Source organism: Spodoptera frugiperda, chromosome 12, assembly GCF_023101765.2.
Source record: "Spodoptera frugiperda isolate SF20-4 chromosome 12, AGI-APGP_CSIRO_Sfru_2.0, whole genome shotgun sequence".
Taxonomy (NCBI): Eukaryota; Metazoa; Arthropoda; class Insecta; order Lepidoptera; family Noctuidae; genus Spodoptera; species Spodoptera frugiperda.
This window is the reverse complement of record NC_064223.1, coordinates 4,200,690-4,226,150: the sequence shown is the minus strand read 5'-3', so window position 1 is coordinate 4,226,150 and position 25,461 is coordinate 4,200,690. Positions and strand designations below refer to the sequence as shown.

At 38.8% G+C, this 25,461-nt stretch overlaps 2 protein-coding genes across 15 annotated transcripts in view; one reads left to right on the top strand and one right to left on the bottom strand.

Annotated features, from left to right (window-relative positions):
• LOC118263127 (ras GTPase-activating protein raskol-like) overlaps window positions 1-19,176 on the top strand; it is a 156,869-nt gene extending 137,693 nt beyond the window's left edge. For 12 of the 14 annotated variants that reach the window (XM_050697213.1, XM_050697212.1, XM_050697209.1 and 9 more), the window contains 15 exons: window positions 5,306-5,531; window positions 9,035-9,104; window positions 9,598-9,725; window positions 10,825-10,968; window positions 11,664-11,809; window positions 12,232-12,462; window positions 12,753-12,952; window positions 13,328-13,536; window positions 13,758-13,870; window positions 14,027-14,193; window positions 14,587-14,844; window positions 14,924-15,024; window positions 15,110-17,096; window positions 17,227-17,342; window positions 17,467-19,176. In XM_050697213.1, coding sequence (XP_050553170.1) covers window positions 5,306-5,531; window positions 9,035-9,104; window positions 9,598-9,725; window positions 10,825-10,968; window positions 11,664-11,809; window positions 12,232-12,462; window positions 12,753-12,952; window positions 13,328-13,536; window positions 13,758-13,870; window positions 14,027-14,193; window positions 14,587-14,844; window positions 14,924-15,024; window positions 15,110-17,096; window positions 17,227-17,342; window positions 17,467-17,749 — 4,379 coding nt within the window. In that variant the 3' untranslated portion in view covers window positions 17,750-19,176. Of the gene's footprint in view, window positions 1-972; window positions 2,207-5,305; window positions 5,532-9,034; window positions 9,105-9,597; window positions 9,726-10,824; window positions 10,969-11,663; window positions 11,810-12,231; window positions 12,463-12,752; window positions 12,953-13,327; window positions 13,537-13,757; window positions 13,871-14,026; window positions 14,194-14,586; window positions 14,845-14,923; window positions 15,025-15,109; window positions 17,097-17,226; window positions 17,343-17,466 lie in introns of all 14 variants that reach the window. The other 2 variants (XM_050697211.1, XM_050697210.1) reach the window with 2 other exon arrangements.
• A 1,296-nt stretch (window positions 19,177-20,472) lies between these two features.
• LOC118262529 (uncharacterized) lies at window positions 20,473-23,081 on the bottom strand. The gene has a single exon (XM_050697229.1). It carries the CDS (start codon window positions 22,935-22,937, stop codon window positions 20,544-20,546), a length of 2,394 nt encoding a protein of 797 aa, XP_050553186.1. The 5' UTR covers window positions 22,938-23,081; the 3' UTR covers window positions 20,473-20,543.
• Between the last annotated feature and the right edge of the window lie 2,380 nt (window positions 23,082-25,461).

The window sequence follows — 25,461 nt, the reverse complement described above, 5'->3', positions numbered from 1 at the left end:
TTTGGATAATTCGTCGGCAAACTTAAGTGCTGGCCTGGCTGCATAATGTTCCGGGATTATTAAAGTGTACTTAGTTCAACGCTAAACTAACCATTAACACTTCGTGACTATGATTGCACAAATTATTACAGCGGTGATGACTGAGACCTACTTAATGTAGGAAACCTGTCATTAGGAAGAGTTGAGTTTCTTCGGTTAGGGAAGCAACATTTTACATTTCTGTATTCCCAGTCATGCGGATATGAGCTGACCTGGAATTGTCTAATGGAAAGCAATCTCTTAAAGTTATTTCTGAGTAGAGTTAGTGTGCATAAATCATGATCCTTGCGCCCTTTAGATTCGCGCGCTGCCGCTGTTACAAAATGTTCGGGACACACGCGTGCGTTAATTAAATTAAACTGATTTGTATGTCGTAAGCTAATTGCGAATACGTATGGGCTAGGGCGGCTCTAAATATATTCGCACGACACCACCACTCCTCATCACAAACACAAACCAACACACATGTTGTCCTAATATTATTCCTATTTTCGGTCACGCGTTAACGGCCGTCCATACAATTATATATCACGATATTAAGAATTACGCCTTCTTTCTACTTTCATTACGTTTGTAATATTATTAATGTTATCCTTGGATTAATTAGTTTACGTATCCTAACCATTTTTATTCATAAATACAATTAGTGTAACATTTGCTTTGGCCTCTTTACATTGATTCGATACGATATTTTCATTGGTTGTTGTTAGTGCATAATCTTATCGGTAGTTGATAAAACAAAACAGTTTTACTTCGATCAATACTTGTATACACACATGTACCTCACCCACTTATGAATCAGTTCTCTTGCCTTATCACACTTTTCGTAAAACATTTTCCAATATTCTTTAGTTTCACAATAGGTGTGATTTGAAGCACTCAACATGATTTTGTATGACCCGATTATACTCCAACATGTACGTCTCTGTTTAGTAGAACGAGTCATTTCAAGTGGTCTAAAACAGTGAGTAATCAAAAGTGCACTCTGGGTTTCAATTAACAGTCGCAAAGTGTGAAATGAAAGCAGAAAAGGATTACTAGAAGAAGAACAGTGAAACGAATGGCGGCGGCGATGCGGCGAGGGAACTTAGTGGAGGCCAACAGGCGTTAACGCAGCGTGCATCCGCCGCGCGCCGCGACTTGTCGCCCGCTATGTCGAGTGCGCTGTCTCCGAGCGCCTCGGACGTCGGCGACGAACCGGCGCGACGTCGCTCCGTCTTTTACGTGCCATTGTTCGAGAGCTTCGACAATTATCTGCCCTTGACGCCAGAAGAAAAAGAAGCTCTAATATCTGGGCAAAACTTAGATGCTGCCTCTACAAAAACTAAAAGGAGGAATGCGTCAGACAGCGGCAGATTGCGAATCCCCTCCCGAGGTGATTCATCCTTTACGGAAAGTGAAAGTGACATGAGCGCCTTTAGTCCAGAGAGACGGTTTCGTCGGCCTTTGTCATCGACGGCGAGCTCAAACGAGGCGCTGACAAGATTGGGTCATCGTGATCTGACGAGTCCAAGACTCGTCGTCGCCCAAAGCACCATCATGAAAAACACGAAGCCGAGATTACGAAGCACGACATCGTGTGAACCTCGATACGATCGGATATTTACACCTATTGGTGGATCGATTTCAACAAATAAATTGAACAGTTCAACAACGAATATTGGAAGTAAATTACCCTCTAAAACTTCTATTATGAATTCTAACCTGTCACTGATACCTGATTCTCCAAAGCTCTTGTCTCCGGCGAAAGAAAAATCGAAGACACTTCCACAAAATCTAAATGTGCCATCACCTATTAGAGGTAGTAGTAGCTCTACGTCTATATTTAGAACGCCTAGAATAACTGTTACTCCAGAGAGTCCTAATAAAAGTCCTGGAAAAATGTCAGGATTAAACTTTATTCGACGATCTCGAAGCACGAAGCTATCAAGAAGCAACTCCTTATTGCGCAGTATTACTGCGCGACATATTGAGGAGGGGCTCGACGAACACACCGCCGTAGTGACGGACCTGACTGAAAACTATGATAACTTTGTGGATAACAATGGTGGTGAATCAGAAGTGATATGTGCCCTAATTAAGAAAAACGAAGCACAGATGGCGAACAGTCCCATGAGCATACGTCGGGCGTATCTCGACGTGGATGACGATGTCGCCGTACATTCTGGTAAGACTTGTCTTCGTAAACACCACAATTCAATGTAACCTTGAATAAATTGTAATTTAGTTCCCATCAACTCTATTCGCTGACCATAATTTATACCATTATAGAAACAGTCCGTTTGACTTCGTTGCGTAAAGTGAAATATAGAGGCGTGCGCCTGCTTGACATTGATCGTCAAATTAATAACATTGAATGAATAGCCAAGATCCTTTCTAAAATAAATTAGCTCCGATTACATTATGAGTCAGTTAAAGGTATTCACGTTTATTTTAATTGTATAGGTGATCTAAGCGTGTTTGCAATTTTGTGTGTATCTAGAAACGGATAGCGTAAGTGGCTGAACTCGTATCCATCGATCATGTTACATTGTGCTCACTAGAGTATACTTAACGGACAATACCAGACACTAGAGAGGAGAAAGCGTTTGAAAGCCCTTAGCAAGCGAGTACCTTTAACATGGATGACTTAACACTTTCAAACTATAGCACAGTTTATATAGTATGCTCGTTCATAACAGCAAACAAAGCCTTCTAATTACACAGCAAGGATCTGAAGCGAAGGTCTTTAACTAACGATACATCATGTCTCAAAGTTGGCATTACGAAAAGTGGAAGTCATCTTGTTATTCAAAACCCATTATAACTAAGTGACTGTAACCATAAACAATGGTTATTCAAATTGTGTTTTAGTAATGTTGATCAGAACATGAATTATTATGAAATAGCTCGGGTAGGAAACAATTGTATACTATAAATGTTAAGAAAACAATATTTACTTTGACTTTGTAATTATTTTGAAATGGTATAAATTGTTTTGATGAGATAATGGAATGTAATCATAATAAAATAACTTTACGTGTGTGTAGAATTCCTCCGATTGCGGAGATATTTTAATCGATTAGTATTAAATTCCCATAGGTGTGAGAAATCTAATAATAGGCTGACGAAGACGTTGATAGCATACAACAATGCTCGGCTACACGTAAATCTCTGTAGTAATGAACAAGTGAACAGTTTCTCAACATGACGGTACTTTGTAAAAAGTTTGTGTGGAATCTCATGAAGCGAGTGTATTCCTGTGTCATCATCCTGTTAATAGGTACTATAAAATTGTATTACAATTGCACACTGTGTTTTCCGCATTTATTTAGAACCTGGTTACTAGGGAGCTAGATACTTATATATGTTGTAGGTTAGTACTAAGTTATTACGTAAGTAATAATTAGATGTATTTAAAAGACTGTATCTTCTATATGGGTAGTGAATTGTGGATAGGTACTTGTACTTAAGAATTGTAAAACTATTGCTCTATCACAAAACAAGTCAGTTGCTGTTCTGACTTGAAGCAACAAAGTTGTGAGTGAAATATACTTTTTAATACTTATTTGAATTTGAATGTTTCGTAACTCGAATATAAAAATGTTCTAATGTACCGGCACTATCGTATCGTCGCGTTGCATTTCCTCGTGGCCGATCGTAGCCTTATCGAAGTACGCATAATGGCTGCGCAGAGTATCGCCTCTGCGGACCTTTTCAAATAATTACTTCTCATTTGGAACAAATTAACCGACAACTTCATTGCTCTCGTGATTACATACGCGACGAGAATCTGTGTAATTTTTCATTTTTATTGTGCTATGTGTTTATATTGTAGTATACACTTGAATAGGATTTATAATCTGCTCAAAAAGGGTTTGTATACAATAACGACTTTTCTTTTGGCCTATAAAACATGAGAGATTGTTTATATTAGTTTATGTTATACAGCTACCGACTCTTGCAAAGAAGTTTTGTTATTTTGACAATTATATAGAAGAATGGGTTTTGATTTGTTCGCCTTGGTGCCGTGGAAGACCTCTAGACAACAATCAGCTTAACCATGAAAACTTTAATGTCATTCATTGTGCATTAGAACAGAGATTATCTACGTGTATTAGCAAAACATTCCATTCGTTTATAAACAAGTCGGATGCCATCCATTCACTAACCGTAAGTCAGAGTTAAAGAAGACATGACACGAATCGTTAATCATGTCTTTAGCGTCTTATAATATACAGAATGCAACCATTTTTGTCACCAGATTTTTTACAATAGGTGATCACCACGAGTCTCTGTACTTGATATCTGTGCTGATGATCACTAACCCAATACAGGAGTCAAACAGGAATTGGCTTAAAATGGTACCTAACTGAATAATTGACTTCTGTTAGCTACTGGTTAGTTAACACCGGTCATAACTTGTAGCCCTCGGTACGACACGTAAACCGAAGTAATAACGATAATGGCTTCGAAACAACATCTGTTGCTTCACACGTCGCCGTGTCGTTGACATTGCAGGCCGTTGCCAACCGAACAAATTGTAAGCAATTTTTTTCTACCAAAACAAACGAATCAAAATAAACAAGAAACCTAATCCATAAACCGCCATCACTATTAATAGCGGTCACAAATATTAGTCGTAACCATTTATTTATTGTCGATGCACTATCGAGTTTCCAAGAAAGACATGTTTATGTTCAAGTTATACGGATTAATTTTTTGTTACTGTACTTGAGTCATCTGCGGTACTGTCCTCAATTTAGTCGAGTTAATATTATCTAGCTAAAGACACTGGCCAATCAGGTCGCCAAATGTTTAATACATATTTTGGACACGGCCACCATAATAATTTGTTGCTCAAAACTTTTTGTCGTACATTTGCCGACGCATGCGCAGCGGTCACGGGCGGCGTGCGCGCAACTTCCGGCGGAAACCACGCCGTACATGGCTACTGCTATGTAGTGTAGATATCATATTACAATATCTATCAGTAATGTCGCGGTAATGTGAGTCCTCGCGAATGCAATACGTACCTACACGTATACCTATTGTTTGCAGGTCAGCTATAGTAATTTTCTTGCAAGGTTGACGCTAAATCAGTGTCAATTGTACTCTCTGGTGATACAGATATGAGGCTTTATATTTGTCATAGTTTTTTAACTTGTGTTGGTAATATTCGTTTGGATTAATTGAAACAAATGTTTAATATTATCCCATAATTTTATTTAGTCATTTATAAACAAATTTTATTTAGTTATTTACAATTATATTTTATTCTTTCCAGATACTTCCTATGAAAAGGCATGTCGTCGTGGCTCAGCGCCGAGCACGCCGGTGCCGGGTGCGCAGGCGCAGCACAGTCCCTCACGGCTGGCTTCCTTCTTCTTTTCCAAACGCTCGTTCAGGAGCAACCCCCTCAAGAGGACCAAGTCAGCGACGAAGCTCGAGAGGGAACGAGCCCTCGCCACCGTGCCCACACATCCACCAACACATGCCTTACGGACGTCAAGGTTAGTTACACATTTTAGCATTATTATATTTAAGTAATTTTATCAATTAGGACTGTGGTAATTAGGTACATAATTAAATTATTTCAACGAAATTGAATAGGAATATGACAAGAAATATAATTAAGTTTGTGGTTTCGGTTTCATTGAAATCTGTCCTAAATGAAAGGATATCAAGAAATACTACCTAAAAGTTCCTTAAACTTCTCTTATCATTGTTTACTCAGGATTCCCGACGTTGTGAGTGTCAGTGTTTCCTGTTCACCATTATACAGGGTGACTTTGAATTCGACGTATTCCTCTCGGGAGGTGATAATACAACTAATTTCCTACAAAATTAGTCCTGAGGTCCTTGGGCGGAAAGTGGCTAGTTTCTGAGATATTCAACATTTTTGGTTATGGTAAAGAAATCCCGAATTGAATACAAAAACATCAATAAATAAAAAAATACTGGTTGGATTTTAGTTATTTTAGTTTTAATCAGTTGCCAATACATCAGTTATCATTTATAAATACTAATAATGGCAGAAATATCATTCGTTTTAAAATAGCAAGTAATTTCCTATGAAATTTTGTTTTGTTTCACTAATTTGGTCAATAGATAACTGGATTTATTTCGAAAAAAACATATGACACTAAGCGTACAAACTATTAGAAAAACTTCCTTGGTTTATTAGCTACCCAGAAACGTAAAATTATTTACAATATTCCCAAAAACAAATGAATTACTTGATGCTAAGTAGAGTGTAAAGGGAAAAGCGCAATTTCAAAAACATCTTAATTTGCAAAATTTTGTTCAAAATGATCTTCCCTACGACGAATACATGCCCGAACACACTTCCTTATCCCTATGACGTTCACTCTTGGGCTGAATATGCGTTTTATTTCGTCACTACGTTTTGGAGAAGAATTTCGATATTCGGCCAATTCCCTCTGCATAAACAAGGGACTTCATGTGAAAATCAACCAGCGTTAGATTCTGGACACCGCGCTTGTCATGTAGTTGGACCCCCATGCCAATATAACGCTTGGGATCCAAGGTATCCAACCATTGCCCCACAGTAATTCGATAGTGTGCTGGATAAACTATCACAATATCCATTATTAGCCACAAAAAGTCAACAAAATCCGAAAAAAGTAAGCCATCGTTAGCGCATCCCGGTTTATATTCAAATGTTTGCATGGTTATCATAATTAATTATTTGATTGGACCCTACTTTTCATCCAACAATTCAAATTGTGAGAATTATGAAAAAAAAATTAAGGAATGTGCTAAGGTCAGGTGTTTTAAATTTGAATTTAAAAACAAGATGAATAAACTTTTTCTACTTATTGAATCAATCTATTAATTTGATTGACGAATTTATTCCACATGACGATTGTTAAGTGCATTATCGGACTACTGTGCGGCAATGGTCGAAAACATTGATTCTCAGGCATTGGATTAGTAGGGCGGTCTAACTACATGGCATGCATAATGATCAGAACCTAACGCTTGTTGATTTTTACATGAAGTCCCTTGTTTATGCAGAGGGAATTGGCCGAATATCGAAATTCTTCTCCAAAACATAGTGACGAAATAAAACGCATATTCAGCCCAAGAGTGAACGTCATAGGGATAAGGAAGTGTGTTCGGGCATGTATTCGTCGTAGGGAAGATCATTTTGAACAAAATTTTGCAAATTAAGATGTTTTTGAAATTGCGCTTTTCCCTTTACACTCTACTTAGCATCAATTAATTCATTTGTTTTTGGGAATATTGTAAATAATTTTACGTTTCTGGGTAGCTAATAAACCAAGGAAGTTTTTCTAATAGTTTGTACGCTTAGTGTCATATTTTTTTCGAAATAAATCCAGTTATCTATTGACCAAATTAGTGAAACAAAACAAAATTTCATAGGAAATTACTTGCTATTTTAAAACGAATGATATTTCTGCCATTATTAGTATTTATAAATGATAACTGATGTATTGGCAACTGATTAAAACTAAAATAACTAAAATCCAACCAGTATTTTTTTATTTATTGATGTTTTTGTAATCTATTCGGGATATTTTTACCAAAACCAAAAATGTTGAATATCTCAGAAACTAGCCACTTTCCGCCCAAGGACCTCAGGGCTAATTTTGTAGGAAATTAGTTGTATTATCACCTCCCGAGAGGAATACGTCGAATTCAAAGTCACCCTGTATACCTGTATTTTTCTCACTCCAGAGATTAGCGTATTCAAACAATATCTTGTGTACAGAAACAAGTAACATCACTTCGATAGAATCTGAATTGCAGATATCTCTTTGATGTCAAACAATTGATCGGTATCGAGTAACAGCGTTTTTGTTTTTCTTCGAAGAAAGTGTGTGAATATTTCATTATTACGCTCTCACAGTACAAGTGTGACAGTTTATTGAATTATATAAACTCGCTATTACATCAGATTACTAGATATTTTGCTACTAACAATAACTTGTTTTATGATGCGAATAAAATAATCTGTGTAATACGAAACATCCCTGTTCTCACCTCATAACTTAGTTTACGATGCCATCACTTGTTTCCCCCGAAATAGTGATCGTAAAACGTCCCCAAATTCTTATTGCGATTGTTGAATATAAAGTTACTTGGCCATCATAATTTCTAGATGGTTAACTTCATAAACACAATTTTATATTAGGCATATTGTCGCCATAACTTTGTTAATATTCCTACGTTTACGAAAATAAGTTCTGATTGTTATCGTTGTAACGAGTTTCCGTTTTATGTTAATAAAAAGAAAATTAAAAGTTTATTCTTATAACAACTGTTCTAAAATAAGGGCATAATGGCGTCGGCTAACTTTAATTCCAATAAATTGCGCTGCGTATAAAACCAAATTCAGGGCTTGTCGTTCATACACCCTATTGTGCAAATTAGTTTGTAAAACGAATGTCAAGTGTATTTAGTAATATGTCGTGACTGTAAAACGTTATCCAGGTTGTATGGTGTCGTATTTCAATGTGTAGGAGTGTCGCCCCGCCCCGTCTGCCCCTGAGCTATTTACCAAATGTTCTTAATTACTTCCCTCCCAACGCAAACACGACAACTTCATCGAGACCTAATTAAATAGTGAACAACTTTGGCGGCCAATTAACGCCTGCTAATAGTGCTATATATGGCTCAATGATTATTTGAAGTTCGTCCAACAGATGCTCTCCATCACGCGCAATGTAAACGTTTACGTAAACAATGCAAGCTGTAAACTGTAAGGGAATAACACTTCCTGTTCTTGCTTGATCTACGAATCTATTAAAAAGGAACGAACATTGAATACAATCTCTGCTCCTGGCTTTGAATTTAGAGCAAACATTCCTTAGAGAATAAAATATTATCTGCCATCTACAATTTCTTTAGAAAGTGCTCAGTGAAATTTTTGGAATATTAGGGAGACCGGAATCCGTCCATTAATAAAATCCTCGCCCAAATAATCCCTTTGACGAGCGCTAACGGTAATCAAATCTGTTTGTTTCAGATCTCACGAAAGCCTTCTGTCTGCACATTCACCCGCCGTTTCCACCATGGATTTGGGGCCACCTAATCAAGTAAGTATTCATTTGCGAATTTCATTTGACAACAAGTTATCAGATTTAGACATGATTTTCATTTCATAAACTTAAATATTTCTGGAAAATATTGTTATATTGTACTTATATTTACATTGTCGTTTATACATGTATGTGAACGCTGAGGTCAGCTTTCCAACTTTAGTGGATAACACGTAAAGTATTTCGGGTCGCATTCTAACTATGCTAGTGAGCAAGAAATTCCTGCCGTAGTTTGAACTTGAAGCAAGGCATTCGACCTTCATGAATTTAGTCTTCTACTAAGAATGTTATTACCTCCTAAAGTACACGACACATGGTATTACCACCGTCTCATATAAATGCTACAGACTTAATGACGAGGCTTCCTCAAAGTGCTCATATTGTATGCTCACTCTAGCATGAAGGTTATTTTAGTGCACTCAATCATTTTCCTAGATATTATGACGTACCTATAGTATAGTTTATTAACTATCCTTATTAATATTTTCAGGTAGAAATCCGATCTCTGCACTCGTCAGTCCTGGGCAGGCCACATTGCTTCGCGCTCAGTGCTGAGAGTAGAGCGCCTCGCTACTTCGCCTGTGCCTCGCGGAAAGAACGGGATCGCTGGATATACAGGTATATTACCGTTTATATACAAATACATACTAGTAAAAGTATATTTGTTTAGGTAATAATAGTACCTAATTTTATAGAAAAAGTAGTCGAGAGTTTCCTACTACATAACATGCAGTTTAGATTCAACACAAGTTATACATATTTTATGCTGCGCAAACACAGCCACTACTCTGTTGGCTTAAGGAAATGTCCCTAGACCATCTATTACCTATATTGTAAGTGGTTAGAGACTGCACCTTTTGTCGGCCACGTCGTTATCAATCAATATTATGTACAATGTATAAGTTACGTTCTTTGAACCGCCAGCTGACTTGAGTTGGTGGTGTCTAAGTAAACTTACGCCCTCAGGCTAATTGGTTAGCTATTAGGTTCAGGCTAGAAGAATAATGTAAAACTTTAAAGATAAAATTAACTATTAATTGCTATTTGACAGGATCTTTGAGGTTGCACAAATTAATAATACTGCGTTTTATTCAGAAAAAGTGTGTCTTTAAGGTACAATATATTTAATTATCTATTATCTATTACTGATATTACGAAATTCACAGTATTTCGTATGCTCATTAAAAATCCTTCCATTCTAAAATCGACAACGTCGTATTGTATGTCATTACGAAGACGGCTGTAAAATATTATTATTACATTTTAATGTTTTTATGCGTTTACGAGTGAAACTAGTTAGTGCGATAGATAAACCTCTTAAACCGCTAGAAAGTGATCCGTGAGGTTAAGCGTTATCGCTTTAAACATGTATGCCCTTTGTCGTTACTGATTAAGTTATTATGAACTAGAACTGGCTCAAAGGGATCCTGTTAGAAATAAGGAGATAATATCGTTAATAAAAGAAAGGATTTTATTGATAATATAGGTAAATAAACAAACCCATTTTCAACAGTTATTGAACCTAATATGTGAAAAGGTGACTTGTATTGTCATTTATCGGGGTCAAATTCACACTTGCTGTAACTGAAAATTTCAATAAACTAAGAACCAAATACTAGCGTTCTCTATATAATTCTTGTTATTTGACGACTCTTCATAAATATGACTCTGTACTTAATTTAATAAATAATTTTATTTAATATTCTTACGTTTATAGCTTACGGCAAGCGGCACGGCCGGACGAGTTGCGCACGCGCCGATGTGAGCGGACCGTCAAGCTGTGGCTATTGGAGGCCAAGGCGATACCGCCCAAGAAGAGATACTACTGCGAGATCCTGCTCGACGATACGTTATATGCGAGGTAAGTTATTTCATGTGATTATAAGGTCATTGACACCTAGTACCTGTAACCTACTTTATAATATATATTACTTCTGGGGCCTTAGTCTGCTATTACAATTGTGTCAGAATGGTCGATCACTGATCAGTGTAAGAGGGACGGAGCTATGTAGGTTGTATAGCTCCATCCCTCTTGCACTGCTCAATGATCGACCATTGTAACACAATTGTAATAGCAGACTAAGGCCCCAGGTGTTATGTTTCATATATGTATGTGCAGATGGTAGCAGCTCAATCTACTCCTTTCTGTCAAATTCCTTTATGCGATTTTGAACTTTATTTTTTTCAATGTTAAGTCGAAAATCCAGTGGAGGACGGAATCACTAGACTAATTCCGTCTACTCCAAAATAGGTTAACCTGCTGGTGTTCGCAATACGTACAAAAATATAGATATCTAATTTACCAACCGATCACATTACAGCTTTCCAAATGAAACTTGAAGAAGAACAATAGCTTTAACCCTTCGTATGTTTGGAACGTGGATCCACGCGAGACACAATGTGTTTTCTATTGTTGTCTTATATATGGCATACGAGAGGTTAAAATCCATTAACTTAATATTAAAAGCTTTAAACAGATATGAGTGGAAGGAGGTAAGGGAGGCCTTTGCCCTGCAATGGGACGATTATTGTTGAAATCTATATCTAATATTACAGATCATCATCAAAGCTGAAGACGGAGCTATGTTTCTGGGGCGAGGTGTATGAGTTCGGCAGCCTGCCGGCGGTGCGCGCCATACACGTCAACGTGTACAGGGAGCCCGAGCGACGCTCCAGGAAGAGGGACAAACATGCGCTTGTTGGTTAGTACGCTTTTTAATAAATAGGTATAGTTAGGTGTCCTAGGATGTTATATAAAAAGGCTTTAGTGAAATGGATTCAGGGATCACCTGAATTTGGTGAAACAACGCCTTATTAAAAACTAATATTGGTTATTAGTGGAAATTGACATCATATCATTTATCCTCCGAAAAGGTGCATGCTAAATTCTACCTATGTTCTTGGCCAGTTATGTTGTGAATACAATGTAATAAACGGCGTTTAGCATTCATTAGGCATAATTCCAATGTCGGTATCAATCACCTATCTGGAATGAGTCTGAACCCCTTTTTATGGTATAGGGTGACAAACGAGCCGATCGGCCACCTGGTTGGGAGGCAACGGTTGCCGACCTCAAAATGTATCTTCTTCATATTAATCTAAACTAAACCTTATTTATCTCCAGGTACAGTCCGCATTCCAGTCGACGACGTATCCTCCAGATACCTCAACGAGCGGTGGTACCCACTGACTGAGACCGACAAGCCCCAGTCCCCGGCCGCGCCTGCGCCCGCGCTGCGAATCAAGTGCCGCTACCAAAGCGTTGATGTACTACCCATCGACAACTACGCTCGGTTCCTAGACTATCTGAAGAGGAATTACAGACGGTTGTGTGAATATTTGGAGCCTGTTATCGGTGAGTGGGTTTCTTGAAATTATTTTGGTTTAAGACTACATATTAATTGGCAGCAGCGCTCTGTAATGCACATGAATCTTTTAAGCAGTGGTCTCCAACCCATACTAAATGTAGAGATTATGACACAGCCTCTCTATGCATAGTCTGTATAAGCCTCGGATGTAGTCAATCTAGCAGGGGATATCCACGTTGCTGATAACTATTGATAATGATAATAAAATCATTAATTGGGTATGTTAGAGATTAGCTTTTTCGACTATTACCTTACCTTGTTTTAATTTATTTCACAGGTGTGAAAGCCAAGGAGGACATCGGTTGTGCGCTGGTACTGTGTATGGCGGGCGCGGGCATGGCGCCGCGCTACCTGGCCGACGTGGTGGCGCTGGACGTGCGCCGCACCGGCGACCACTCGCTCACCTTCCGCGGGAACTCGCTCGCAACCAAGAGCATGGAGGCCTACCTCAAGCTCGTCGGTGATCAGTATCTGCAGGTTAGTTCATCAGTAATTGACTGCATGGTTGGCGCAGTGGCTGGGTAATTGGCTGTCGTGCAACGTGTAGTGAGTTTGATTCCCGCAAACTCTTTGTATGATTCACAAATTGTTGTTTCTGTGCCCTTAGTACGAGTTTGCTTTACGTTTAACAAGATTGAAATGAGAGCGCGTTCAGCGCTCTGATAGGATGGTTCATTCGCGCCGGCCAATCAGAACGCCGAACGCGTTCTCGATTCGTTTACGTTTAACGTAAAACGAACTCGTAATAAGGGTACTGGTCTGGGTGTCATGTGCAACGAAACTACCAACTAGACCTTTCTCTACCAAATAAAAAGGTAAATGACAAATGATTAATCCGTGCTGTATGTACAGGACACGCTGTGCGCGGCGGTGGCGGCGGCGGCGGGCCCGGGCGCGGCGGAGTGCGAGGTGGACCCGCTGCGCGCGGGCGGCGCGGCGGCGCTGCGGCGCCAGCAGGCGGCGCTGCGGGACGCCGTCACCCTCGCCTGGCGCTCCATCGAGCACTCCGCGCCACGCTTCCCGCCGCCGCTCAGAGACTGCTTCGCTACCTTCCGAGAAAGGTAACTTATCCTTTTATGTACTTTTGTCGTCATTCATATACAGTTATTAGATATACTGTGACATTTTCGTGTGGGAAAGTCATGTATCGGTACGAATGAGCCAGCTCAACCGGAGTGACACCATGATCTCACAGAAAACCGGCGTGAAGCAGCGCTCACGTTGTTTCATTTTGTTTTCGGTTTATCAAATACAAATTAAAAATATTTTTATTCCGTTACAGACTGACGGCGATGGGTCGAGAAGACATCTCGGACAACTTGATCAGTGCATCCATCTTCCTTCGCTTCCTTTGTCCAGCTATACTGTCTCCAAGTCTTTTTGGAATCACACATGGTAAGTTCTACTTAACATATAAAAAATTCTATGCAACATAAATAAGTATTTTTGTGAGATACATTTTTGAAACTCAAAATTACGCTTTATATTACAAATCACACGTTAAAGCTACTTCAAAAATTAAACATCTCCATGTAATAAACTTGGTTGCAGAGTACCCGAATGAGCGCGCAGCCCGTAACTTGACTTTGGTGGCGAAGACTCTGCAGACCCTGGCCAACTTCACGCGGTTCCAGGGCAAGGAGGCCTTCATGGAGTTCCTCAACGACTTCCTTGAGCAGGAGGCGCCTCATATGAAGGCGTTCCTTAGAGCTATTTCGGTGAGTACAGCTCTCAGTTATTATCAAACAGGAAACTATGCTGAACTTAGCCTACCACTAAATAAGGAACGCACATAAAAATACAAGTCAAGCATTATGTGTCTAATCTTATAAACGAACACTCTCAAGCGAAACTTGAATGTCGAAATACTTAGAATTTAATCAGAAAATAACTATAAACTATAATTAATGAATATTTCACCAGCTTCCATATAGTCACGTCTTCAGATAACAACTCAAACTTAAGAATATAAATATGTGAACATGTTCTGAAAATGGTTTAGTCTATTCAAGGTGTAACACTGAGCAATGTTGTGTAATACAAAGAATTATCCGTACCGATGGTGTTGGGGTAAAATGTCAAACCCTAAATATCCACTTTACTATCAACAGACTCGTCCACAAGAGCAACAACAATCTCAACAACAACAACAACAGCAGCAGCAGCAGCAACAACAACAGCAACAACAGGATGGCAGTAAGCGCAACTCTGCCGCCTCGCAGGGATCCAACTCCGGGTCTGAGGGACCCCGCGACAGCGTGGAGCCCGACCCCGAGTGGGCTCCGCACGTGGACTTGGGCAAACAACTCGCCACGCTACACGCGTTGCTTGTTGATAGCTTGCCTAAGCTACCTGCTAATAAGATACAGGTATGTTACTTACATTTTGTGTTTCTGTGAGCTTGATGACCATAAACATATTTTTATTTTATTGTTGTATTTCCTACAGGAGTTGGACCCATTATCAGACATTTTAGACGAACTAAGCAAGAGGCTAGTAAGCAACGACATCAGCTCTCCTGCACCCCCTGCTGCTGATAATATCTTCAGGTACGCATAATAACAACATTAAATTTCATTTATTTGGTGCCATGTTAAATACAATGGAAATCTTATAATAACCCCTTCTTTACAGGTTCAACGACCCTACTTGTAATACGCCTACGAAGCAACCGATCGAGCCAGCAACCAACGGACAGGTCAACAATTTTGCTCACAGCTCTCCCATCATGAACAAAAACGGTGTTCAATTCAACATCAGTCCATCCAAATCGAACGCCGAGGAATCAAAGTATAAGCCTGGATATGCAGCTGTCACCAAGTCGCCCAGCTTCAACTTACGATCAGCTACTTTACCCAGGAATGGCTACGGTTCCAGTCCTGCAAGCCAAGCAGTCAATCCAGACAGATACAGTTCGCAATACAACAATCAAGAACATTGCGTCAATCTGAAAGTTGTACAAATTGGCTTTGGATCCGACCAGTATCCCAAAGGCATAAGTAATGGCGTCGGTGAAAGCTTAGAGCGCAGGTTCCAGGACCGGTACAAGCCCAACAACAACTACAACAACCAACAAGCCCACTTTCACAATTCCAACTACAACAGCACTGAGAGGTCACCAAGCAGCGACAGCATCAACCACAATTACTGCTCCAGTGACATGCAGAACATCATGAAAGAAACTGCTACACTAGAGGAACTGTCCGACCTTCTGAAGTATGCTGATGACTCTGAAATAGTTGAAGACAAACTCATTATGAACAAAAAGAACTTGTCACAATCTATTTCAAATAACAACAACATCGTGAATGGAAATAAGACCAACTACACAAACAACGGCTCCAACGTTTCCATTAGTGGCTTATCAAATGTAGCGAGTTCCGGTTACCAAAGTATTGCTACGTACAGTCAAAGTTCAAGTCCCATTGAGAATACGACGCACCATCATCAGCCATACGAGAATGGCGGACAGCCAATGAGTCGATACTCACAAATGAATTACCAGAAGCAAAGAGACAAACAGTATTATGACAGTAAAAACGAAAAGTTCTATCCAAAGAGCCCAGTGCAACAAAAAATTGACTATGACATCCAAAAGTATGGAATCCAAAACTTCACAACTGCGGATAACACACCATCAAACACCAACACAAATCCAAAGGTAGCTCCGCTAGTGTTCACGAATCCAGTGTACAACATGGATGACAATCGTCAGGCGCAAGAGAAGAAGAACAATGAAAACAGAAATTCAAAACGTTGTCCTTGTGGCTCATCCAGTTCATCGATAGATGAGGAGGGTTTGAGCACAGACAACGTCGAGACAAACTCTGAAGAGGGTTCTACTAACTTCAACGAGGATAGTAGAAACTATGACCAACAGAATCGCAACAATTCCCACCGAAAACTCACCAGAGATAACTGTAATTATGATGATATGTATCAGAGGAGCAACCATAGTCACTCCCCAAGGATACGAGACGACGAATCGTCTAGCAATTCGCCTAGTCTACGGAAGAGTAGTAAGACGCGAATGCCCAGAACAAATCCTATGCTCTCTTACTCCACAAACCAAAATCCCGTTAACTTCAAACACTTTGGACAAAGAGGAGAATCACTGTACGAAAGCAAGCCTCACCACATCTCAACCGATTCCGGCTACCCCATGAGCAGGTCCGACTCGAACGTAGAGGAAGTCAACAAAGAAATGTACAGGTTACAGATTTCACGCAGTCAGAAGGCACTCTACAACATGGAGAACTCTAAAAACTCTCCAGAAAAGTACTCGATGACTGAAAGTGCAATACCAGAGACTAACTATCCGCTGGATCGGACCTATTCTGGAGCAAAAATGTCGAGTAGCCGACTGAACGAAGATTTAGAAAGGCACCAAGAATACTACGGGGTTCGAGGTGAAAGACGAGAATCTCCATCGAGAGTGGTGTTCGGGCGCGAGTCGCAGTCAAGTGAGGCCAGCGAGCGCGCGCCCGCGGACAAACTGCACAGGAGGCTCAGCCTGGACTCCGCGCGAGACCTCACTGACAGCTCCGACGAGATGGAAGACACGCTCTATAGTACTACAGGTCGACGACGAGCTTCGAAGCATCAGAGGACCATCGAACAGGTAAACTACATGAATAGCTCCTTCACTTACCTAATATTCGTAAATAGATTAACATTTACACTTTTTCAAATATATTTGAATGCCACAATAAGATGAACTGCAATGATAAGTAAATTGTTGTTTTTTACAGTACGAACGTGAAATTGAAAGGTTAAAATGTTCTGTGGAACTTCTTCGCGGGAGGTTGGGACCAGCCGAGCCGGGACAAGATCATACGGACGCTAAAATGAAGGCCATCATCTCAAGGTACTTGTTGACAACATTTTTACAAACTTCTAGTATCAAAAAATATAGATAAAGATCAAAAATACATAAAAACGTTAACTGTAACACTTAAACATTAATTAAAACTTATCTGTATGACTTTCAGGTTGATTTGTGTGGAGGAAGAACTGAGACGAGAGCAACGCAAGATGGCCGCGGCGCTGTCGCACAAGCAGCGCGTGATCGAGGCGCAGGAGCATCGCATCGCGGCGCTGGACGAGGCCAACACGCGCCTGCTGTCCGCGCTCGTGCACCTGCAGCAGCGCGCGCCGCACTCGCCGCACGCGCCGCACGCGCCGCACCAGCCGCACACTGCGCACGCGCCGCACGCCGCCGCCGCGCACCCCGCGCCGCACTCGCAACACACGCACCAAGAGCTGCAGATATAAACGTAACGCAGATATAGATACAGGTAGATACCACTCGTGGAGGAAGTTTACCAACTTTTGTACCTGTTGACTGAATTTGAACTTTAAGTGAAAGAAAAATAATATTCATATTCTTTCACACAGATTCATAATAACCTTAGTTTTCATATGTTGTTCTGTTCATTTAAATGAGAATGTATTGAGAGAGCTGATAACACCTTGATAATAATTAGGTATAAGATTTATCCTAAGAAGTACTGGTATTAACGATGATATTATTTAAAAATTGGATCCACCTTTATCTATGTCTGTACCGTAGCATTTTATCAGTCTCGATAGTACTGCATCAGAAATACTGTTTTCAATGTACGCTGTTATTTTGATCTCTGTTTTCATTGGACGACTCAACGCATACGATGTTGGTGCATTCGATTTAAACGAATGAACATTACTTTTGTAACATATTTGGAAATTAAGTTTCTCAGTGCTATGATGGAATGTATGCTCTGGCTTCTTTAGCAGTTTTGTAAAAAATGAGTGCTAAATAGTTTGTGAAATTACAGTATGATTGATTGTATGTGCGTTCTATTATTCTATGTACTATTTTTCAAATAAATTATTCTTATTCTCCTATTTTACGCACAAAATGGTACAACGGCCCGTTAGTAGTGTCGTGTGATGAATGTCTACTTTGCTTATTTTAAAGTTTCATACAGTTAAAGGCACAATTAACAAGTTTTGCACGCAGTTTATCTATATTATTAGAAAGTGTTCGTCGTTGTATGTCTTCGTTAATTGCAATATGAATAAACTCATCGCGGAGTAAATATTTGTTATAACATAATGGTTAGTATTGTTTTGTAACTCGTGTATCGCAATAATTGTTTTGCCATTTAACATTTTTGTTACATTGTTTCTTTAGTTTTATTGAAATATGCTTTAAATGACATTAATTCTCTATAAATATCAGTATTTTCGTAAATTCGATGTAACGTTCGCTCCATGTGTCGACATGTTTGATTTCTGTAACAATGATACCAAAGACGATTGAATATCCCTTAGACTGGTTGCAGTGGTCATATCGAACCCGCTGCAACCAAGTCTTAGTGTTGTATTTTAAATAAAAAGTTATAGATTTTATAATTATAATATAAGACTTGTATCATAATATTCTTAAGAGATACGATAAGTTTAATGTGGTATGAAATCAAAATTTATTTTTAATACCTTTGGAGTATTATAACTATTATGGGATTTATAAATTGTTAAACAACCTAATACTTAAAATTGTAAGTCTGTATCGAGATGTAAAAGTAAGTTTCAAACCACGACTTATGACGTATTGTGCAACATACCTAGTTACAGCGAAAATGTAATTTAAGCCATAACTTGAATTAAATATACCTACACCGGTATATAAATTATCACATTAAATTATGAATTACGTACACTTTAGTTTTATTGCATATCAACGTTCCCTTGATTCGCTAAATTAAAGGCATTCACAATTGTACAATAAGGGCAAGACCTAAAGGCGTCGTGGTCACAGCCCGATACGTTGGTCCGATCAGATCCTCACTATACTGGATTGCACTATCCACACCGTCAGAGACAGAACTTGATGTAGAAAGAGCATACGTGAGAAGCTGATACATGTTAGTCACGACTTTCAGCACTAAGGAAACATAATCAAGGAGGAGTAAGATCAATACCACCCACCCTTTTCCGAGTTAAGAGTTTGAGTGTAGCTCTCTCAAGATGTCTTTCTTTACCGTTCTGATTTTTCAGTATTTATATTACCTTTTTTTAAGGGGGGAAAATCATCCAATGACTTCTTGGAACCTTGGAATTTATACTACCTAAGGTACCTACTAGATACTACTAGGTATTTATACTACTAAGGTAAGATTGCGCATTTCTATCCTTGAAGGGGTAAGCAGAGGTATATCTACATTAAACGTGTCGCCCACTTTTCACCAGTTATCTTATTATTCCCGTCATAGGCGTAGCCAGGTTTTAGTTTCGGGAGGGGTTTAAGAAAGTCGACCCATGAAATGTGTGACCAAAAAAAAAAGAAAAACTTCATACATGACAAAAAAAGAAAATTATGAAATAAACAGATTCATAGGTAGTCATAGAGACCTTTGCCAAACAGGGGATGTACTATGCTAACTAGAAAAATAACGCTCTGTAATGTCTAGGTTTGCATTTTTCGGGGGTTTGAACCCCAACCCCCCCCCCCTGGCTACGCCTATGATTCCCGTTCAATCTATACTGACGTTATAAAAGTGAAGAGTTAGTTTGTTTGAACGCGCTGATCTCCGGGGCTACTGGTTTGAATTTTATAGGTATTTGTTTTAGCTAGTCCATTTATCAAGGAAGGCTTTAGGCTACAAAACTTTACGCTACAATCAATAGGAACTGAGCAGCGTTAACAACCGCACCGGAGTAACAAGTAAGCTCCACGTAGTTGTCACTGCCTAATCAACAGTCATATAATTATTAGGCACCACATAATTCCACCTTCGTGCATCATCCATAATGATTTTTGAAAAATGAGTCCTATACAGTAATCATATAAGGTACTTAACTAAGAAAGTAACTACATAGTACCTATATTATATAACTTTATAAACACGTTGCATCTGTTCAGATTTCGAACACATATGTCTCCACGTTTGAAAACCTGACGCCTAAGCATCCTCCAACAATTTGCTCCTCGAAGAAAATAAAAAACCAAATCGTATATATATATTTAACAGATCATTATTGTTTAAGAACAGAACAATTGGACATTAGACAGAAACAATTATAATCACGATGTTTTCGGTTCGTACCCATCTGGTAAACAAATATATCTCTTTCTTCGCATAATTACTTTTCTTTCTTCTGTCTCCCTCGCACAATAAGGGTGTATCAGCTGTAGATCTTCTATTCTACTATACAAATACGAAAAGTATATTTCTCGAAAATTCTTGTCGGGAAATTCAGCTTGATACATAGATCTCCATAGTAAGTTAGTGACGTAAGCATGTGATCTAAACATGGACAGCTTGTACCTGTGTGTAAAATGTCTAAATTTATCGTTGAGATTCTGTTTGTGGTACCAAGTAGTGTGACCCCGAAACATTGGTTCTTTAGGTGTTGCTACGTGCCCGAACCCTTTTCCGCTGAGCGTTGTGAACATTCTCCAATATGTGGTACTTTTTCGTAGGTATTCCCTTTTCTCTTCAGGTGTTAGGTCCCCGTAGAGTCTTTGTCTCATCCATTCCTTGAGTTCGGGAACTAAATGCAAATCAGGTAGACGTGCTGCAACATTCATTTGCCGCATGTGTCGTAGTGCGCATTTCAGGTAGTCTTGAGGCTTTGGATTCTGTCCTAAGCAAGTGCCCGAGGCGTTATTATTAGCCGATTGGCTTCTATTTCTTTTACTGGTGCCGCTATCTGAAGCTAAAGTTTTCTTTGAAGCTTTTCTTTGAGATATTCTAAGTTTTTTCTGAGTTTCTGGATCCACCTTGGGCTCTTTCTTTGCTTCACTTATAGACATTCGTCTTTTAGCATTTTCTGCTATCGACATTCTCCTTTGGATTGCATCTGTTTTAGATGGTCTACTGTTTCTTTTCAGTTTATCATCATCATCACCAGGTGTATCCTTCCGTTTCTTTGAATCGTCATCGGTGATTGCATTATCTGTGTCTGCCGGCTTTTTAGGAACAGTGTCAGCAGGTTTTTTCTTTTTTTTCTTCTTATCAGTTATTGCGGGAGTAGTTCCATCGTCCTCATGTAATATACTATCTGTATCCCAAGCTTTCTTAAATTCCGATTCTATATATAATCTTTTATCATCTAAATCGAATATTCGGTCGTAGTTAAAACTTAGTGGACCATGGCGTGTAGGTTTGTTAAAATAAGGTAGTTGGTCTGGAGGGAAGGTAGTATCTTCATTTCTAAAATCGTAGTAATGACCACAGTAGCATTTATGATCTTTAATATATTGAAAGACTGAGTCATTCCACTCCTTTAAACAATCGCAAGGGATAGATTTTCTCGCCGGCGGCCGTCCACGAAAACCACAATGTATTGTAATATATTCTCCATTAACGGCACGGTATCCTCCGTGGATGAGATCACCTTCTGAAGGTAAAAGTGTAACACTACCCAAAACATAACATGTCTTACCATGAACTCGATATACTCCGTTAATCATATATTGAACATTCCTCAAGCCAGTCGTTGGAGCTACTAGTTTTCTTCGGCGCCCTTTTTTTTTCGGTATCTGGTTAGCATTGTCTAGATTCAATGATTTTAATTTACTAGTATCCATAAGACTTGATTTTGAGCTTTTCAATTTCCGTAATAGATTTCGTGGAGATTTTTTCTCTTTGTTACTATTCGTGGCAGTCGAAACTTGAGGCTTAATTTCCTCAATCCCTGCTAGTTGGTCGCAGTACGAGATTGGTAATCTTTTCTTCGGTGGTGGTGGAGGAGGTGGCGGTGGAGGAGGTTTCTGTATAATGGGCTCCTCTTCATATGGCTCATTGAGGTCACTTAGATCTGGCAAAGGCAACGGCGATTTACGACGAATTTGTGGTGGCTCATATAAAGTCGCCACCATTGGTACTAAGTATGGAGATGGAGGTGGAATCTTTGGCTTTGGTTTTGGTTTAGGTGGAGGTTTTGGTTTAGGTTCATCTGGAGCAAATGTTTTCTGAAGTAACACTAACAAGTTATCCAGTCCCAAGTAAAAGATGGCCGACAACATAAGTCTAGCATTCAAACAATACGAAGTACGTTTCCCCTCGATAGGGTAACCATAGGTTGACAGATATAATTGCGCCAGCATTTCTTTTGGGTCGTTACGACCTGCATACAGACAATTCATAAGTTCTGTGGTACTCGGACGAGGGACCAATCCGAGCTTATGCATAATAACAGACGACCTCTCGGGACGTCCTTCCAATATATCTTGGTAAATAGAATCTTTCAGAGAATCCAATGCTACTCTCTGAGGTACACTTAAAGCTTGATACCATCGAGGCCCAACAGCAACTACAATGCTCTGTAGCATTTGTTTATCTTTGATTCTTCGATATTCCTTCAAGTCATCCATAAATATTTGTTTCTCACGGGTTTGACGCGCATACACCACCTGCATACGACGTCGAATCTTCTCATCGTGCGTTTCGGAGCCATGTTTCCGTTCAACCATTTTAATTACAATTACACAATAAAATTAACGAACAAAGACATTAACACATATATATTTTTGTGTATAACTGAATTATACTGCAATTTAGAAAAAAAATCAATTAGTCTCAAGATATTTTGAGTGACAACTAACAAATTTTCAATTTGTTTTTCAGGACAGCAAAAATCTAACGCGTTCATGATTGCCAGTTTGAAGTGTGATTTCGGATGTTACCAGGTGGTATACTTACATTAAAAGGAATATTATTTAGTATTTCAGTGCAATCTAATAAGCTATGAAAGCTATCAAGCGTAACAAGCGAAAAAGAAAATTGAATAAAATATTTAATGTCTATAGGCTTGCATTAATTTATTACACCGCCATCTGTTGTCGAGTAGTCTTAAACTCATCTTTATAAATCTAAAAAGATATGTTTCCGTAATTGCCCAGTGCAACAAAAATGGAAGAAAATTTTATTATAATATGTAATGGCTAATTATTGCTTATAAATAGTATTTGTTAATAATGGTATGTATGTTTCGACCTTTCCACCCTAAAAAAGTGAGTAAGCCGATAACATATTATTAACTATTAATTTGGTATGTCTCACAAAAGTTATAATAAAGCAAAGGTAAGTACTTAGCAGTTTTTTTTCCTTTCGAAGGGAAATGGAGCTACTTTTTCGAAGTCACATTAAAATAAGGCAGAAAATCAAATTTTTGGTACAAGAAGAAAAAATAAAAATGGATCATGGATGATAAAGCGCATCTTTAAACATTAAAGAAGTCCGTCACAAACGAAATAACAAATAACGGTATTCTAAAAAGCAGTGATTCAAAATATTTATTTATACAAATAGGGAGCTGAGGGCGAGTGACTCTGGTAGCGGGCATGGCCCGATCAGCTGTGCGAAACTCGGCCGGTCGAAGACCCGCACCCCGAGGTGAACGGCCCAGCTCATCCATCACCTGAATAATTCTTCACCTCATTCATACGCACTGGCGAATCCATCTCAATATTTAAGCTCCATACATTGTTCCGGAAACCATCAATCAAGTGAGACTTTACAGCGTCGCCTCAACATGTAAAATCGATTGACCGCGCGAGACAGTGGCGTAAACACCGGTAGTGAATGAAGTTCCATTTGTGGTCAACGTCACTGCATTGTATCAGAGATCGGATCGATTACTGCATCGAACAAATGTACTCAACTACCGGACCGCTGGAACTATGATTTTTATTACACTGTCGTTTAAATTTCTTATAACATTAAAAAAAAAAAACATAATTAAGGTACTGCAAACATTATCAATCAAACATAGATCTTATATTTTTTTCACATCAAATTACATCAATAGCCCTGAACAGTCTACTACTGGACTCTAGGCCACTTCTACTCAGCAGGAGTTTGTCATGATTACCACACAATTTCCAATCCATATACACGTATAAATAGGGCAGCAATTTTATTTATTAATTTTGGTGTAACGTCTCTGCTATACTACTACAAAATCATTGCTTAAGTCCTAGGACAGGAGGAAACACAAGTGAAAACGTGGGAAGAACACTTTTATATAATACTAATGTAACATGACTCTAGGTCGTTGAACTAACAGAGTATAATACTATAAACACTATAATAAAAATAATTTTCACACTTTTATTTCTATAACGTGTGTGATCCGATATTAACTAATGTATGATATGATATGATTCACGTACGCTCGTGACGATGACACAGCGAGCTTTGAAAGAATTCACATTCTTTGATATAATGTGATTCACTGATTAAATTATAGACCGTGTACATTGACTTGGATTCTAATCGACATTACTTGTGTAACTTGAGGCCATTTAAATAGATGCTTGTTGTTTTAGGAGTGAAGTCAGTTAATCAATTGATCAAACATATTTTAACGAAATAAATATTTATTGAGCGACCTTAATCCAGCATTGAGATTATGAAAACTTCACCGTACAAAACTACTTCTAAAATACATTATTTAGGTAGAAATTTATGCCAGCTTCAAACTTTTCTCAGAAAGATTTAGTTTGAATTAGGTTCCAAACTTTGAAAGGAATAGTTATCTTTTATACTAACTAGTACAAACACAAATCATATATTTAGTAGAGCGAGGTGCGATATGGCGAAATGTTCTAGACCTGACTTGAGAGTATTAACATCCGATTAAAGCCACGTGGTTACTTTTGCCGATTGCATTGCGTTTCGCCAAGGCTTAGTGAGCTCTAGGTTTTTCCACTAGTTCCCTTTCTCCAAAGGTATACAGACATTCTAAGTTTTCACATTGTCGTTTGCTGATTTTTATCTTGCGCAACCTTGCGTTGCATTTTAAGTTAATACCGGTTTCCTTTGTTTTCAAATGGGATTGGTCGGAGTACGGAAAAAAACTTACTCTAAAAGCATACACGCGCTGTTTCTTGATATGCATATAAAATGCAAAAAGAAATTATAGTGTGCAGTAGTGTTTTTTCAGTGAAATATAACATCAATAGAAAAATCGTTGCATTTCCCTTGCACGGCAGA